This window comes from Ciona intestinalis, unplaced genomic scaffold (assembly GCF_000224145.3).
Source record: "Ciona intestinalis unplaced genomic scaffold, KH HT000024.2, whole genome shotgun sequence".
NCBI lineage: Eukaryota > Metazoa > Chordata > Ascidiacea > Phlebobranchia > Cionidae > Ciona > Ciona intestinalis.
In genome coordinates, this window is record NW_004190346.2 from 772 (window position 1) to 19,071 (window position 18,300).

Here is an 18,300-nt window from a genome sequence, read left to right on the forward strand (position 1 = left end):
GCCTAAACATGACGTTAGTTACACGAGTTTGAAACTTGACATGTTACAATTGCGGGCGTGTGGTGTAAACAAGACAGTAAACAACAAATATAGTTCACATTGTCAGCCATATAGAAAAACAATCATCCACAAAGTTACATGGCTACTCTTGTCTCGTCATCCGAGGATAAATAAGTTACTTTTATTTATTGAAAACTCAATACAATACACTAACCACTGGACGATATGACGTCAGCAATTATCTCTCGTTGAAATATTGACGTTCGCGGATAAATGGTGAATCCGGGGACCAATAGGGGGGGTTTACCCGTTGTTATAACGATTGTATCAGCAGCCCACGCATGCGGTCGCAACCACGCGGCTGCTGTTAATCCTGGGGAGTGAAAAGTGTTGTTGTAACAGCGTGGTGTTCCATGTAATGCCACATACCTCCATTGCATTGGTTGGCTGGTTCGAATACGCACTTATCCGCGACGGCCCCGACTCCATTGAATGTGTCGCTTGTTTGGTACAGACGTAACGCATTGCCATTGTAACCGTTCACGACTGTAAATGATTGTGACGTCACACCTCACTTTATTATACCGATATTTTGTAACAAATCACAATCAACAACAACAATACATTACATGATCCTCCAGTGTTGAAAGTAAATACCGCCACATTCCCAATGTCTGGTGTAATTTGGTTCCCCAACGTCTTGTCCATCGACCAATAGACTTTCGGATCTGTAATAATGGGAGTGTGTGACGTCATAAGATGGTTAGTGATGTCATAAGCGACAAAATGCAGACCATGACGTCACGTATTCTAGTAATATACTTGTGACGTCATGATTATTCTACTATACACCACTACCTGTACATCCGGTCAACTCAACAAACAAAACCAACAACAAAACTTTCATAATCGCCACCACTTGAGCTGCCATTTTTTTCTTTCAAGTGAAAACTTTTGTAAAACAGGCGTTTATATATTTTGTTTGAATTGCGTTCCTATATCTGTGTCTGCAAAATGTACATTCGAAAAGTACAACTTAAATAATGCAAAACGCAATGTTAGTTTATACAAACTTTAAAATATAAGCTTGCACGATTCTAATATATATTCTAAACTTTACAATAAATGTCATCCTTGATTGTACGAGACTGGTAATGAAGCCAGGACAATACCTCACCACATAAGGAGGAACCAATATTGCGCTATTATACCGATGTATTTTTTTACAAGTTTAAGTTTAATAGTGTGTGTTTTGAGCTGACGTGTCTTTTGTCGTTTCCAATAAAAGCACAATTACAAAGCAATGGGAGGCCCATGGTTCAACTTTGTGTGCGCAGGTGGATTATTTATTATTTTGATACATTTTGGGGGCGGGAGGTGGTAGTGCAGCGCGCAATATAATAGTTCCTCATCCGAAACTTGCATAATATAGTACAGTGGGGGAAGATGGGACACTTAAGCACATATTGCCCAATATTTCCAAAATCAAAATATATGACGGTTTTTTACGAAAAACTATTTTTTTTAACTCTTAAACCATTCGTGCAAAAGCAGTTAATATAAAATGGACCAACTCTAGCATAATGATAGGGTCTCTGCCAATGACCTCACCCATATAGAATAGAATCGTGTTAATGACGGATGACGCTATACAGCAACGATTCATACTTCTGGCAAATTATTCACAAAACTTGAATGTTAGCGGACCCACTGCTCGGTTAAACTCAGCATAACAAAACAATCTGCAATACAATATGTCGCAAACTATACATGATTTAAACAATAAACTTCGTACAAACAATATAGTTGACGATATCTTTGTTCTTAATACACAATCAGCTTCCAGTAAACATTAAATGTTTATGAATGTTGCAACCACCAACACCCCCCAAGTGTCTAAAAATAACAATTACACCACCCTCAAACACAAAGGCATACGTCACGAGCTTTTCATTGCTTTGTAATTGACTGTTAACGAGACATGATATACGAGGAAGTTGAGAATGACAAAACACATCAGCGCTCACCCAAGAAAAATACATCGATGTAATAGCTCAATATTGGTTCCTCCTTCGCAGCCCATGTGGTGAGGTATTGTCCCGGCTTCATTCCATTACCAGTCTCGTACAATCAAGGATGAAATTTATTGTAAAGTTTAGAATATATATTAGAATCGTGCAAGCTTATATTTTAAAGTTCGTATAAACTAATATTGCGTTTTGCATTACTTAAGTTGTACTTTTCGAGAGTACATTTTGCAGACACAGATATAGGAACGCAATTCAAATAAAATATATAAACGCCTGTTTTACAAAAGTTTTCACTTGAAAAGAAAAAAATAGCGACTCAAGTGGTGGCGATTCTGAAAGTTTTGTTGTTGGTTTTGTTTGTTGAGTTGACCAGATGTACAGGTAATGGTGTATGTTACGTAAAAATAGAATAATTATGCATCACAAGTATATTACTAGAATACGTGACGTCATTTTCCTTGGAACATGTCGCTTATTACATTAGTAACGCCCTTATGACGTCACACACTCCCATTATTACAGATCCAAACGTCTATTGGTCGATGGACAAGACGTTGGGGAACCAAATTACACCAGACATTGGGAATGTGACGATATTTACTTTCAACACTGGAGGATCATGTAATGTGTTGTTGTTGTTGATTGTGATTTGTTACAATATATCGGTATAATAAAGTGAGGTGTGACGTCACAATCATTTACAGTCGTGAACGGTTACAATGGCAATGCGTTACGTCTGTACCAAACAAGCGACACATTCAATGGAGTCGCGGCCGTCCCGGATGAGTGCGTATTCGAACCAGCCAACCAATGCAATGGAGGTATGTGGCATTACATGGAACACCACGCTGTTACAACAACACTTTTCACTCCCCAGGATTAACAGTAGCCGCGTGGTTGCGACCGCATGCGTGGGCTGCTGATACAATCGTTATAACAACGGGTAAACCCCCCCTATTGGTCCCCGGATTCACCATTTATCCGCGAACGTCAATATTTCAACGAGAGATAATTGCTGACGTCATATCGTCCAGTGGTTAGTGTATTGTATTGAGTTTTCAATAAATAAAAGTAACTTATTTATCCTCGGATGACGAGACAAGAGTAGCCATGTAACTTTGTGGATGATTGTTTTTCTATATGGCTGACAATGTGAACTATATTTGTTGTTGACTGTCTTGTTTACACAACACGCCCGCAATTGTAACAATGTCAAGTTTCAAACTCGTGTAACTAACGTCATGTTTAGGCACCAGATCCACTGCCACCATTGATAGAGATCTTATACCTTTGGACACGTGGACGCATTTAACCATGGTGTGGCATGAAACAACTGGTATAAAGGTGAGTGGGGTTCGTGTGCTTTATCCTTGGTATTATTATCTTTACATTAGATGTACATCAACGGCACCGAGCCAACATACATTGGCTCACCAGCGTCATCTACCGTCAGCTTATCAACCAGTTTAAACGAGCTAAAATTCACATTCGGCAGTTCGTTACAACAACTCGATTTCGATGAAGTAAAGTTATGGTACAACCCACTAACCCCTACCCAAGTAATGCGGGGTAAGTTGAACTGCTCGTTTATCATCATGGGTGGTCACTGTGTATGGGGGGTTTGTGGAATCTTGGGTTTATTGCGGGTTTGTTTCTTTAACAGCGGTCACCAATGTGCCAACAACAACAACAACAACAACAACAACAACAACAACTACAACAACAACACCAGCAACGACAAGAACAACAACAACACCCGCTACCACACGAACAACAACTAACTCAGGAAACATAGTAAAGGTATTCATATATATCCTTGCTTGGGGTGATAAACTGTAAGATTTAACGATTGTCTTTCTCTTCGTTGTTTTAATGAATATGAAATTTAAATAAATGTAACTTGCTTTATCGACGCGTGGCCGGAAAACGACAGTCGTTATAATACAGGTGTTCTGTTTCATACACCTCGTGCCCGCTTACAAGTTACCACGTATGTAACTTATTTATCCTCGCATGGCGGGGCAACGACAGTCGTTATAACACGGGTGTTCTGTTTCATACACCTCGTGCCTGCTTACAAGTTACCACGCATGTAACTTATTTATCCTCACATGGCGGGGCAACGACAGTCGTTATAACACAGGTGTTCTGTTTCATACACCTCGTGCCTGCTTATAAGTTAGCGCGTATGCAACTTTGTGGGTGATTGTTTTTCTGTATGGTTGATAATTTGGACAACCCGTTAGTGACCACTGGGTTGGAGCAATTGTCGTTAAGTGTCTTGCCCAAGGACATGTACGCCCACAATGATAGCAAATTGGTTACGACACATTTAAATTAAAGTCTACGTTTATTCACAGATCTGCCCCAACACGGTGGCGAAGGTGCTTGCTTTAGCGTATGCTGTGGGTGTTGTATAAAGTGTGAAGACGAGGAGATGATTAGATGTAGAAACTGGAATATTTTTTTGTTTTGCTTATCTGATTCAACTAAATGAACGAATGATTGATTGAATATAAAGTATTTATCCTCGCATGACGGGGCTCGTAACTACTGTATAGTGTCTTGTCAAAGACATATCCACATTGGTGGCAGCATCGAGTTTCGAACACGGTACCGTCTGCACAATTTGCGAACACTAACCGTTATACTGTGTTGTCTTTTTTATATAATTTACGTCACTGTGTATTACATGTTTTAAATAACTTAAAAATGTTTGAGTAATAGAAACTGCTATTTGATATTACATTAGAAATAAACTATGTTAATAATTCATTAATAAGCGAGGAACCAGAAACACCCCTAACTTTTTACCGTTTTATCGCTACTGTGCGGTTGATCAATTTAACCAGTTCAACTAAGTGGTGGAGCCACAGGGCAATTGAACATTTTGGTGTCAAAGCGAAACAAAAACAATTTGAAACTACTGAAATGGACGACGATAATGATAAATTGTCCCGGTTTAAGAAGTTACAACAACGACGAAGCGAACTTAAGCGACTTAACCGAGCTGAGGTCGTTGAGGAAGATCGAAAGAAGAAACTGCCGTCGAATTGGGAGGCCGTTCAAAAGAAGGCAGAGTGGAAACTTAATGAAATCGAGAAAAGCAAGGAATTCGCCGATGCTGGTAAAGATTACGACAGAGTTAAATTGTTGGATGTGAGCGCGAGCGATGCCGAGAAAAAGGTTGCAGCAAAAAGAAGGAAGAAAAATCCTGATATTGGGTTTTCAAGTAAGTCTGGGCAATTGCTCTAACCCAGTGGTCACTTATGGGTTGCTCAAATTATCAGCCATACAGAATGTGGGGCTTATGACATCACAAACCATCTTTATAACAATGATCTTCACAGCCTTCGAAGAAGCAGGAACTCGTCTTTACCAGAAGTTGGCGCAAAAGATCGAGCCCGACATGGAGAATTATGAGCGTCGAAAAGAAGAGATGGGGGAAGATATCTTCTACGCGGGGATGAACACACTGTTGCCAGGTGGGAGGACATGGGTGTAATTATAATGGCTGTTCCTTCCTTTAATATTTAGTTATTAATATTAATAAAGTTTTCTACCACATTTAAATTTGTCTGTACATAGGGCTATGTGGGCCAACTGTAAATCTGTTTGTGAATATTTATTTAATGTTTGAAATTATTTATGAAAGTCTTGAAAGGTTATAATGCAATATCATATGGCAGTGATAGAACCTTGGTTGAAGTCAGCTGGTCGAATTTCACGTTATTTCTGAGATAATATTCACTTATTTGTATTTTTTTTAAACTTTGGATAATTTTTAAAACACAAGATGATATTCATGAAAATAAAATCAATTTTGATGTTTCTGTCTAGGCCAAGTAAAAGACACAAAAGCTGGAATCGATCGAATGGTGGACGATTTAAACGAACGGAAAGCGAAGAAGAAACCCTTCAGCCGCCGTAGAGCATATGACGATTCAAACGACATCGACTACATTAACGAAGGCAACGCACGATGCAACCGAAAGTTGGAGAAGTTTTACGGACAATATACTGCAGAGATCAAACAGAACCTGGAGCGAGGGACAGCTGTTTAAGGCAAGTTTCATCTTTTGTCGCTTTTCGTATTTTCTTGAAGTAAAATGTACAAATGACCATTTTGTTATTTAGTTTTATGCTTCATACTTTGTTTTCACTTGGGGGTTTTATCATATTGTGGATATTCACAATTATTGTTGAATGTACCAATCATGGTTTAATGTAAACTATTTCTGCCAATAATAATACCTGGGAATTTTAAACCTGTGTCCAGGAACTTGTGTGTTCTACAGTTACTGTTTGTTAATTACGATGTTGATGGATTACTTTTGGAAGGAGTATTATTTACTTCTTAGTTTAACACTGACATGGGTCATAACTCAAATATACAATGATTTTACGTTTCCTGCTTACTATCAAGTAAACATTATTGCAACAACAGCGTTTGTACTTTGATGACCGTTGTCATTGCTTATATTTATGTGGCTGAACCGCTTGTTACAATTGTATCTACAACATGCGTTGCCCGAGGACCATACACCAACAATAGTGGCGGCCTTGAACCTTGAACCTGGTACCCTACAGTCCACTGAACCAATAAACCACCACACCTACATTAAAACGACAACGAATAAAAACTAAACATTTATTCCACGATTGTTGATTGGCTACGAAATTCTAGCAGAATGAAGGATTATGACATCATAGCCTCCTTTATGACATCACACCCTCCATTATGACATCACTTTCTCACTTGATTGTTCAACAGCCTTCTTTTTCTGTTTAAAATTAAAACTTGTCAAAAACGACACATGATACCACCAGGGCGAATCTAGGTATTTACAAAATGTTTTAACAAATTTTAAATATAACATATTTTTTTTCTCCATTTGAACCATATTGATGAAACATTTGTTTACACAACGCATGAAAACCAGATGCGCGATGCAATATATCGTGATTGTTTCAAGGCTCGCCACTTACCTGTCTTGGAGGGGGCGAGTTCAACTCAATAGTGACGGGTCCATCGTTCTGTATGTGGACTTGCATGTGATTGCCAAACTTACCGTCTGTATTAATTAAGTAATGGTGATGCAGTGAATACTCTGTCATTGCCTGGCACATGGTGATAATAAGTTCATTCATTCATTACACAACCAACTCTTCTACAATTCCCCACAAACATTAGTTTTCACCCAAATATTTACATCAAACCTTGAATTTTATCAGGAGAATAACTTTGCCGAAGTTTTTCAAGAAAATCTTTGTAAAATGTTTCCGAAGTATCGGCCATCATTGCTCCGTGAAAGTCCGGTTTGTTGCCTTTCAACACGCATTGCAAAGTGAACTGGGGGTGGAAATGTTTAGTTATCATTTTAAATAAGCGATAATCAATTTATTTAAAACAACAAAGAGAAAAAGAATCATTTATGTTGTGCAAAAAAAGTCAAATTTACCCAAGTTATTAATTTTCTAACAGTTATGGTTAAAGTTTAAGATCTAGATCATTGTTTTTGGAAACCCCGCCGGCTGCTTATAGACCCCTGTGTTTATAATAAACGCAACCCCACAACCCACCTGGCTGACACAAAGTATCTCGAGATTCATCTCTTTCACGCTCTTCGCCCACCGTTTACCCGTCTCATCCTCAAATATACGAAGGTTCAAGATCTTTCGGACCCTGAATAATATTCAATGTTTCAAAGTTTTCTAAATAATTGATTTAAATCCAAACATAAGGTAAAGAGCCAAATGTTATCTGTATTACACAGCATATGGTGTGCCTTGGTGTGAGACATACAGAATAAACATATTTATACCCACAAAGTTTAGGAAATGTTGTGGTAATGGGCCAACTATGCCTGACACATATCATGTTATAACCCCCTCCCATGTGACACAACACACTACAGAACCAACTATCAATAACACTGAAACAAACTCACATGTATTCCGTATCTTTTGGTCCATCGTCTTTTGATATTCCAACCAAGACACAAATCCCTCGTCCGATGGAACTTATCTGTTCTTCCCCAACTGTGAGTTAAATATTGGTTGTATTGAAACAGTAAGTGTAATTTACTATGCATTATATTGCGTGTAACATACATGTGTGATGTGTCATATTTGTTACAGGTTTTAAATACAGCTGATTTTATTATTAATGCCATTTAAAATATAAAAACAAAGCTTGCACAGTGCTTATTCAATTGAATTGTCACCAAATATATTTAGAATAAACCTCCATCTCACCAGTTACACCCGCCTTTACGACTCTTTGAACGATCGCTTTCATTTTAAAATCGACAAATCTAAATATATCAACTTTTATTTAATTCATTTTTCATTAAAAATTCTTCAAAATAAAAAAATACTTGTTTAACCAACAATATTTAACAATGAATGTAAAGCGTTTGATAGATTTATATATTTTCACATAAAATATTCTTTTACAATTCAATCTATTTTTTTAATAAATACATTTTCTGCTTGAATTCGCAATAAATGTTGTGTAATGAACAGGTTTACATAGAAAATAAAAACCTCACAAATGAAATCACTAAAATACCCTCATTGATTGAACATGTACCACATTTCAACACGTGTTGTAACACAGGGAAGTATTACATTACAACAAAACCAGGGAAATATTTTATCGTTGGTTTGTTTTTGGTTTGTCCAAAATATTTAAAAGTTTTCCCCGGGTCATCTCACGTGACTCATCTAATCCAAGTTGGTACGCCAAATTTTGTAATTCCCGAACTTTTTCCATGAGATTGGTTGTTGTTAGGTTCCCAAACTCTTGTAGCATATCTATGTCGTCATCCAGTTGTCCCCCCCACTTCACAGCGGGGGAAGCGGGACTTTTTAACCCGGATAAAAAGTCCGTTACAGATAATTGTTCCGGCCACAGATCGGGTGACGAACGATCCAATTTCTCAAAACTTAGAAGTTGTTCATCCATGCCGTTTTGTAGTGAGTTACCTGCCATGTTAGCGCAACAAAAAAACGAAAAGAATTTCTCAAAAACACGTCATGTGACGTCAGATCCTTGAGATCTTAAATTCCAATCAGGGAATCTCCCCGCAGTAGTTTCGACAAAAGTTCCAGACAACTCGACACTAATGAGTCACCTCACCCGATGTTGTAACATGTAAATGTTTTGCGCCGAAAATGAATAAAATTCACACCTATTTAAAATTCACGTATTTTTGGGTATTTATAAAATAAACACAAAGTAAAAATGCACCTTTAAAAATTTCATGCATATAAAATTTAAATATTCCACTATTACCACGTAATGTTTAAAAATATTCACCCTTGAAATACTTATGACCGAATAAAGGAATTACCCAAATTTATAAATAATTTTTTTAGTAAATAAAGAAAAAAAAATCATCCGGCCATGTAAGTACCCAGTAATATATTATTTCTAAATCAAATATAAATTAATATTTATTTCAAATGTTAATAACTCAAAGTTTAATAATGTTGGCCTATGACGTAATAAGTAAGTAGCAAGCGTGATCTGTAACACGTGATCGATTAAACAACGGAAGTCGCTCATTTTAAATTTCGAGAATACCTTTGATAAGTTCTAGAATTTGCAGCGTTTGTTACGTCATATTACCCGGATGCAAATTCTGGATTATTCTTGTCGTAGCGGCCACGATTCTTATTTGACACCGTACGAGTTGTTTTTAACGTGTTTAACGACTGTCGTTTTGCTGCTAATTCCTTTTCTTCGTTGATTTAATTAATTTAATTTTCTAAAAATGAGCTATCGTATTTGAATAGTTCAATAAAAATTATGCAATAATTGCGCAACATTTACTTAAAAATGTAATTATCGCTTTACGTCTTAATATCCATCATTGTCAGATTCGTATTTAATAATCTTTGAAACTTCCAACATGTGACGTGACGGCAGCATATAATGCACACGCTATTATCATTTACGCTTGCTCTGTAACTCTGAGTCATTTGGCGCGAAATTAGCATCGCGTCGGGCACAGCACCCTCTATATATATGTAAGGCCGTACATGAAAACTTCATTTACTCGGAGCAGTTTAAGCGACAACGTAGTGTAACTAAAGCACACGATGATCAACTATTCATCTAAACGCGAGATTGGGAGACTTGGTTTACTTGTAGTTTTATCTGTTTACAGCTCGGTCACGGTTCGTTCGGCACCGTTATATGGGGGAAATATGGAGAAGCAGCAAGAGCAACGAAGGGGATTACTATGCGCGCTAACAAGATGCTGCGGATGCAGTGTTAGAAATAAAAGATCGACCGACTTTGTAAGTTACGAGGCTGAGGTTTCCGTGCAGTTGGACGGCCGCAAGTGGTGGCCACAGGCAATGTACAAGGGGCGGCGGATACGAACCTCTATTGAGGTTGTACCTCGAAGGTGGACGATTTGGAAACGTGAGACTTCGTATATATTTGGGGTAGCGAGCATTGCAACAGGGCAATACCATTTCCTGCACATAAAGCATAAAAGGAACCGACACCGGATCGTGTTGACCGCGCCAATGCCGCCACCGACAGCGGCGACGATTCAAGAGAATGACAGTCGGTTGTTTCACCGCGTATGGGACAATTTGAAACAAATGTATTTATTCCACCATATAAGTACAGGGCTGTACATAGGTGAATACTTCAACCCGACCCTTAACAGCCCGGGCACCTTACGACCGGTCCGCACCTCCACGGAAGCGGTCGGATTCGTAGTCAACTCAACCTTCCAATAAGTCGGTGCAAGATCATATATTTTTACATGAAATTATTTTTTTCCTTTTTACCGTTGATCGTACACCGTAGCCACCCCGGGACAGGTGCCCCCCCAACCCACTGCCCTATATTACCCACTGTAATTATCGTCAAGTGTTTGTTTTATATTTATTTATTGCCGCATTGTTTATTAAATAAAATGTCAATATTGTTTTACACGTGTGTCTTTTTGCGTGATTAATGACGTCATGTTGCCGTCGTTTCGGTTGAATAATTACTACGTCACAATATAAACTGTTAAGTCATCATGTGGTCACGTGGTACGCGGAATAATGATTGTGATTTCACACTTTCACTGTTACGTCATAGAAACGGATGCTTGCTTCCGCTTTAGCGCACGCGATGTCAATTGTCAATATAAGTGTGACGTCACAGAGGAGTAAACAACTTGACTGTTATGAAACAAACAAATTATTTTGGCAAATATTGGAAAAAATGTTACGTAAACAATAAAGTTTGTGTTATAAAAAACAGTGTTGTTTCTTTATTATTTCGCAATAATGCTGCCCGCGATTTTAAAATAATTTGATTAATTGTCTCAATGCACGATCGTATAATCTGCTGTGAGGTAACAATAGGACAACATATATACGGTTGTGACGAGAAATAAAGGTTCAAATAGTTTAAAGAAAATTTTTAAAGTATTTATTAGTGTAGAGTGATTCATTATCCTGGTAACCCGAAACTCGTGGAAATTCCGGAAAAATGTTCCTTAGACATATAGCGGCTCGGGCAAGAACGCACGTGTTTTATTAACTTGTGTTGCCTCTCCATACAAGGATAAATAAGTTACATTCTTAAAATCGTTCATGTTGTCGAAACTTTTTTTTAAATTTAATCGTTAGTTTGGAAAATGTTCCAGCGGTAATAGTTCCTTAAGCTGCGGGTTCGAATCCCTGCCAAGTCGCATTTCCTGCATATCGAACATTATGAAGCAATTATCGCGTGATTGGGAAATCGCCAATGAAATTAGTCAAAAACGAATTTAATATCGAGTCTATTTAGTCGTGTTTCCGTCACAATTAAAGTTGCGGGTGAACAAACGTCGATTTATTTGCAGGTTTGGTGTGGGGTGACGTCACCGCCACAACGAAGACAAACATTTGCATATAAACATCACGTATTTTATTTAATAGGATTAGGATAATATTTATCATTATGAGCTAAAACGCTTTCATGGACTTCCAACACCGGGGGTTTCCCTCTAACACGCTACATGATGTGTCTCACGTGACTCCCCATTTACACGGCCAACTATACTTGTATATGAATAAACATGTTATGCACTTTAGGAATATTATGTAAATTAAGGCAACCTAATGGCGTATATGAGATGAACCCATCTGCTTCTATTTGTGCAAAAATATATTTCTCATTTGATTCACGTCATCAACAATATACACTGTCTAAAAATTGTCACAGATTTTCCGATCTATTTTTACCCAACATACAAGGATACACGTCAAAAGCATTTTATTATGACGTCACTTTTAACTTTCTGCATGCCTTAATCCACACATCCGGGGTTTTTACGCCGAAGCGCATTCAGCACCAGCAACGACGAAAAAGTGAGGCAATTTCTTAAACGACCTGACGTCATAAACGAAAACATTTCTCGAACAACTGTCGCTTATTTTTAGAGGCGTAACTAAAAAAGTTTTTATGACGTAACATGGAAACCTGTTGTCTTTGTATCTTCGGGCGCCCTTAGAAGAACTGACTTTATTAATAGATTAATTGGTAACATCCTATGTGACGTTTTATTGAGAAAAAGATAAATTTATTTACTCGGTACAACGTGATCATGACGTCATTCCTGTGACGTCATGACGGTGTCAAAATCTTTACGTCCGGTTGCTGCGTGGTCACGCAACGGTGCGTCAAATTACGCATAGAGTTATTTTAGTTTTATGCAGAAAGAATAAAATTCTATATTGGCTTCTTCCGTTGTCGTGACTTGAGGATGGATGCTTGTATAGATGCGAGCACGAGACTGTAGCTCGTGGGGTTGCGTGCTTGTTATTATGTTAATAGAAATACATTTTTAGCATCGTTAGAACGGTAATATTTGGAAGAATTATTAAAGAGCAACCGTTTTTATTTTTCACCTATATTTAAAAATACTCGCAACCACGTGCATACAACACATTTTTAAGGGACCTGTTTAATTTTATTCTGGTTTAAATAAAACGAGGTTTTCGTGTGAAAAAAATGACCTGGAATTTCATACCAGGTGTCGGCTTATCTATTATGACGTAATGGAGGTTTCCAATCTCGCGACCGGCAGCGTGGGCGGGGGTTTCCCTGGGTAAATGCTTCGCGGGGTTAACAAGGTGTGTTCGTTCATGCGTACAATTTGCCCTGATTGTCCGTTCGTTTACGCTTACGGGTTATTTAAATTGTCCGCAATACAAATAAACAATCACCACCAAAGTTACATACATGGTAACTTGTAAGCGTGTACGATGTGTATGAAACAGAACACCCGTGTTGTAACAAATATCAATACCGCGCCACAAAAGCACAAAACGAGTGGCACCACTACACCCATTCAAGCGTATGATACGATGTTGGTTATGTTACACCAACGTGGCCTGCAAAGAATGAAAGACGTTTTTTTCTATTTTTACCGAAGTATAAATACGCCTGTTGCTTCCTCATGGATGCTAAACGCAGCGTCAGTTTGAGATCTCGCCGGGAAATATATGTGACACATTGGTTAGCGCGGTTACCTGTCAAACGAAGATAATACGGTCTCAAGGGCCCGCCGCTGCCACCATTGTGGGCTTGTGAGTCCTTGGGCAAGACACTTAACGACAACCCAATGGTCAGTACTGAGTTTTTGTCATTCATAAAGAAAAATCACCATCAACAAAGTTACTTACACTACGTTGGCAGCCATATAAACACACTCATGCATTGTCCACTCAGGAGGTGTTTATACGAGAAAGTTCCTAATCAATCCACTGCGAATAAAGGAAGCACAACTCCAAATACATAACTTGGTCCCCGATGTGAAATACACGAATTCTGGTTATATTTGCTGACTTGACCAAAATTTGCCGAAACCACTGACGGACATTTTGTCAAAATCGGCGCAATTCAAAAGCGGGAAGAATATTTTTTCTGAATTTTTTTTATAAAATTAAAGTTTTGTCGATAATTCGGTGAGTTTTCTTATAAAAATATTTTGTTTGTTAAATTTATTGTATTTTGAAAATCTGGTAAACGATATTTTCATGATTTTACGCGCTTTGAAGTTTTGAAATTATTTCACGTTTTTTCCTCATTAAAGTGGTTTGAACGTATTTTATCATCTTTATTTTAATAAAAGTCTGTGTTAATAAACAAAACGTTCAAATATATATCGCAGTGGGCGTATATACCATGACTAAAAGATCCAAACATAAAATATTGGTTTATAGCTGAGAACCTTTCTTGTTGTGATAAAATACGTTAACAGTTAGTGTGACGATTCCTCACTTACAACAAAAGTAAACAATATTGTGTATTTTACCATAGAAATAAGAATGAATCGATCGATGAAAGCCGAGAGTCCGATGAGTTCCGACGGGGATAAGAAGAAAGGAGGAAAGAAACGATCAAAACAGCGATCACCATCGCCAAGCGAACAAAATAAAAGAAGAAACAAGAAAGGTGGGGGGTTGTTGGGGTAAATTAACCAGCGGTATACATGTTCAAAATTAATGGTTTAATTTTTGCAACAATGAATTATAGATTGCAAGTTTGGATGATATCATTTGCCTCCTATTAGAAAGTATGTATATATATATTTATGTTTGGTATTTTAAATTTCACCGAAAATGACTAAATTTTACAAAAAACAAACTTTTCCACTCTGGGTTTAGTCAACCTTTTAACTGCCGCCTATTTTTGTGGTACCAGAGCGACTTTAGTTGCCGTGGGCAGTTAAAGAGTTAAACTGCGACCTATTTGTAAGATGAGGTTTAAAGTATTCATGGATTATTAAATACCCCCTCCCCCCAGGTCGACCAGGGACACCCGCATCCATGAAGAGGAAGTCGTACAAGGAGGAGGAGGACGATCTAACCAAGGATTTGGAAGATCCATCAATTGTTCCTCATGTGGAGGAAGTTGCCGTTCCTAGACATGTAAGTGGGGGATGGGGGGTAAATAAGGGGTGGTGTGGCACCTGGGTATGATATGTATAAAATATCTGTCCTCTCAAAAACTTTAAGATGTTATTAGTTACAGAGTAGTTGTTGTACAAATATGCAATGGATTACTATGGTTTATGTAGAATCAAGATTTGTTTCAATCCATGTTTATATTCAGATGTATTCGAAGAAAGACATTGAAACGCAACCAATCAAAGGTGGAACGTTGCAGGAGATTGTGGAGCGAGACCAAGATTCGAATGATAATGATGAAAAGAATGGTGGGTTGTTATGATTAACACTTAGTATATGTTGATTCTTGATGTGATATTAAAATTAGCTGAACAAAAATAGACAGTAATATTAAAAATAGCTCTTATGGAAAAAAAGGTAAAATTTACTGAACTAAGTTATGCCGTCCAATGAGACATCATTGGTATAAAAAATTAATGTATTTTTAACATAAGAGATAATTCTTGTTTTAACATTATATATATATTAGGTGATGGTTCACATGAGGACACGGTGACGGAACAAACGCATCACATCATCGTGCCGAGTTATTCGGCGTGGTTTGATTATAATGCGATTCATTCTATTGAACGAAGGTGGATTTTGTTTTCTATCCTGGAGGGTTTTCTGTAGTTATAATGCTTATACGCGAGCACGAGGTGTATGAAACAAAACACTGTATTATTACAGTTGCTGTTGCCCCGCCATGCGAGGATAAGCAAGTTACATTCACCCTTTCCCCCCAGAGCCCTCCCCGAGTTCTTCAACAACAAGAATCGTTCCAAGACACCCGAGATATACATCGCGTATCGTAACTTTATGATTGACACGTACCGGCTCAACCCGTCCGAGTATTTGAGCGCTACCGGTTGTAGAAGGAACTTAGCCGGGGATGTTTGTACTATATTAAGGTTGTTTAGTTTCATGAATTGATATTCAACACAGTTAAGTGACCGCAGTTCAACCAATCAATAATAGAAATGTAAAAATTTTTTTACCGAATATTTTGTTTAAAAGAAACCCCCAACAAACAATATACAGCCCTTTGACCCCATATATTAGCAATTTAATGTTGACTTATAGTGGCCTTACCATCAACCACCATGTATTATAAAACTTACATATTAACCCATCTTCCCCAACAGAGTCCATGCATTCCTTGAGCAGTGGGGAATGATCAATTACCAAGTAGATGGTGACAGCAAGCCATCCATGATGGGCCCGCCACCAACTTCACACTTCCATGTTGTTGCCGATACACCATCGGGATTGCAACCTGTTGCCCCAGCTTCTAATGCAAGCCATGCACATACTATTGCTAAGTGTGATAAGGTGAGTGCATGATGACTGGTGTACTTTGGTGTTAAGGAAAGAACTCTGGTGAGGTTCATACAGCAGCATCCCAGGTGTTGGGGTAAAACGTCAATCCTGGCCAAAGTCCCAGGACCCATGGCGTGCCACGCAGCGGACCTCACTCATATATGTTAGAATCCATAAAATGGGATCTTTAAAATGACAACAAAAGTTCACTCCCCTATGACCTTACTACCATAATGACATCACAACCCACCATAATTACATCACAACCCACCATAATGACATCACAACCCACCATAATGACATCACAATATTCTTCCCACAGGGCAAACCTGGTGAGAAACCATCAGCCCCCGACAGTGGGATCGGGAACAACTTCGGTTTACGGACCGATATTTACGCGACCCAACACAAGAATCAAACAGGGAAAGGTAAAACTGCAGCAGCCGCAGCGATCGCTAAACCTTGGACGGACCAAGAGGTTTTGTTGTTGTTGGAAGGATTGGAGATGTATAAGGTGATGATACATTGATGTTAAGGTGAACCTACATGACCCATAGTGGTGCTTGTCTCATAACCAGAGTCTCCAGGTGGTGGGTTCCTGACTCGACGTTGCTATCACTGTGGGCGTATGTGTGTCCTTGGGTAAGACACTAAGGGCAATTGCTCCAACCCAGTGGTCACTAATGGGTTTTTCCAAATTATCAGTCATACATAAAACAATCACCCTAAATGCTTATGTGATGTGGTACCTTGTGATAAGGCACGAGGTGTATGGAACAGAACACCAGTGTTATAAGTTAAACGGAAGATGCCCCGCCATGCGAGGATATGTAACTTGCATGATAATATTGTGTTTTATATAAAGGATGATTGGAACAAAGTATCTGAGCACGTTGGAAGTCGAACACAAGATGAATGCATTCTACAATTCCTTCGACTTCCTATTGAAGATCCTTATATTGAAGGTAACGCACCATCGTGTGTTGAATATGATGCAAAGGACTAACCACGAAGTCACGTTGCTGTACCAAGCAGTTTATATACAAGTGTGAAAGAGATCTTGTGGCAATCGTTTGTTTTGTGACCTAACCGGTTGCCAGAGGATCTCTCACACTTATAATACACATGGCAACAACGACATATAAGTCCACATATACAGTTTATAATACCTTATCTTTATATTGGATCACCTATATTATACCTGATATTATTTATTATACAATATTAACACCAACCACACATCTCCAGGGTCGGTGGTAGCGAACGCAAACGCCGAAACCGACGAGGAACGAACCGTTGTGTTGGAGCAACCCATTCCATTCTCTAAGTCGGGGAATCCCGTTATGAGCACAGTCGCTTTCCTCGCTTCGGTGGTTAGCCCTCGCGTGGCAGCTGCTGCAGCGAAAGCGGCGATCGAGGAATTCTCGTCGTTAAAGGATGAAGTCCCGCAACATTATGTGGCTGCTCATGTTAAAAAGGTGGGTGGGTTGTATGGGATCGGTTGTATGGGATCGGTTGTATGGGATCGGTTGTATGGGATCGGTTGTATGGGATCGGTTGTAGGGATCGGTTGTAGGGGATCGGTTGTATGGGATCGGTTGTATGGGATTGGTTGTATGGGATCGGTTGTAGGGGATCGGTTGTAGGGGATCGGTTGTATGTACATTGTATTCGTTAATTAATGCAAAGCTATAAACCCAACTCCACCAAGCGCTTAGTGGGGCTGAGGTATCTGTGGTGTTGTAGTGCTTTAAAGTTGAAACTGTTGTGTGTTACACATTAACTAAACCACGTTGGACAAACATTCCATGCATCCCAGGTTGTGGAAGAATCAAAGTCCGGGGTTGAAGTCGGCCCCACGTTTGGTCTCGATAAAAGTGGAATCGCTGGTGTGGAAGCAACAGGTGTATATGATGTCTATGTTATATATATGGTGTCTATGTTGCCTGTGGTCAGTGGCACAATAGATGTTTTAAAGTCGGTGTCTCATTTGTCA

The 18,300-nt window shown here is 38.7% G+C and overlaps 6 protein-coding genes across 7 annotated transcripts in view; 3 read left to right on the forward strand and 3 right to left on the reverse strand.

The window, feature by feature from the left end:
* Positions 1-209: 209 nt before the first annotated feature.
* Positions 210-1,268, reverse strand: LOC108950148. The gene is made up of 4 exons (XM_018815007.2): positions 859-1,268; positions 630-728; positions 430-546; positions 210-373 (listed from the first exon to the last, which is right to left on the reverse strand). Exons 1-4 carry the CDS (start codon positions 929-931, stop codon positions 210-212), a joined length of 453 nt encoding a protein of 150 aa, XP_018670552.1. The 5' UTR covers positions 932-1,268.
* Positions 1,269-2,114: 846 nt separating this feature from the next.
* LOC108950149 (cell wall protein DAN4-like) lies at positions 2,115-4,520 on the forward strand. The gene is made up of 8 exons (XM_018815009.2): positions 2,115-2,411; positions 2,553-2,651; positions 2,735-2,851; positions 2,908-3,066; positions 3,280-3,374; positions 3,425-3,599; positions 3,694-3,830; positions 4,391-4,520. Exons 2-8 carry the CDS (start codon positions 2,573-2,575, stop codon positions 4,448-4,450), a joined length of 822 nt encoding a protein of 273 aa, XP_018670554.1. The 5' UTR covers positions 2,115-2,411; positions 2,553-2,572; the 3' UTR covers positions 4,451-4,520.
* Positions 4,521-4,878: 358 nt separating this feature from the next.
* Positions 4,879-6,671, forward strand: LOC100176400 (pre-mRNA-splicing factor syf2). The gene is made up of 3 exons (XM_002124563.5): positions 4,879-5,262; positions 5,381-5,515; positions 5,871-6,671. Exons 1-3 carry the CDS (start codon positions 4,962-4,964, stop codon positions 6,092-6,094), a joined length of 660 nt encoding a protein of 219 aa, XP_002124599.1. The 5' UTR covers positions 4,879-4,961; the 3' UTR covers positions 6,095-6,671.
* LOC100185807 (D-aminoacyl-tRNA deacylase 1-like) lies at positions 6,668-8,415 on the reverse strand. The gene is made up of 6 exons (XM_002124912.5): positions 8,289-8,415; positions 7,982-8,072; positions 7,614-7,716; positions 7,251-7,383; positions 7,020-7,105; positions 6,668-6,814 (listed from the first exon to the last, which is right to left on the reverse strand). The coding sequence occupies exons 1-6, from the start codon at positions 8,329-8,331 to the stop codon at positions 6,770-6,772; spliced, it is 501 nt and encodes a 166-aa protein (XP_002124948.1). The 5' UTR covers positions 8,332-8,415; the 3' UTR covers positions 6,668-6,769.
* On the reverse strand, positions 8,390-9,202 carry LOC100183434 (protein lin-52 homolog). Its single transcript, XM_002124853.5, has one exon. It carries the CDS (start codon positions 9,025-9,027, stop codon positions 8,689-8,691), a length of 339 nt encoding a protein of 112 aa, XP_002124889.1. The 5' UTR covers positions 9,028-9,202; the 3' UTR covers positions 8,390-8,688.
* Positions 9,203-13,741: 4,539 nt separating this feature from the next.
* LOC100184235 (SWI/SNF complex subunit SMARCC2) overlaps positions 13,742-18,300 on the forward strand; it is a 7,439-nt gene continuing 2,880 nt past the window's right edge. For both annotated transcript variants that reach the window (XM_026837823.1, XM_026837824.1), the window contains exons 1-11: positions 13,742-14,000; positions 14,356-14,490; positions 14,842-14,966; positions 15,151-15,253; positions 15,475-15,580; positions 15,731-15,895; positions 16,130-16,316; positions 16,627-16,818; positions 17,170-17,269; positions 17,553-17,782; positions 18,124-18,208. In XM_026837823.1, the coding sequence (XP_026693624.1) occupies positions 14,364-14,490; positions 14,842-14,966; positions 15,151-15,253; positions 15,475-15,580; positions 15,731-15,895; positions 16,130-16,316; positions 16,627-16,818; positions 17,170-17,269; positions 17,553-17,782; positions 18,124-18,208 (1,420 nt within the window). In that variant the 5' untranslated portion in view covers positions 13,742-14,000; positions 14,356-14,363. The remainder of the gene's footprint in view (positions 14,001-14,355; positions 14,491-14,841; positions 14,967-15,150; positions 15,254-15,474; positions 15,581-15,730; positions 15,896-16,129; positions 16,317-16,626; positions 16,819-17,169; positions 17,270-17,552; positions 17,783-18,123; positions 18,209-18,300) is intronic.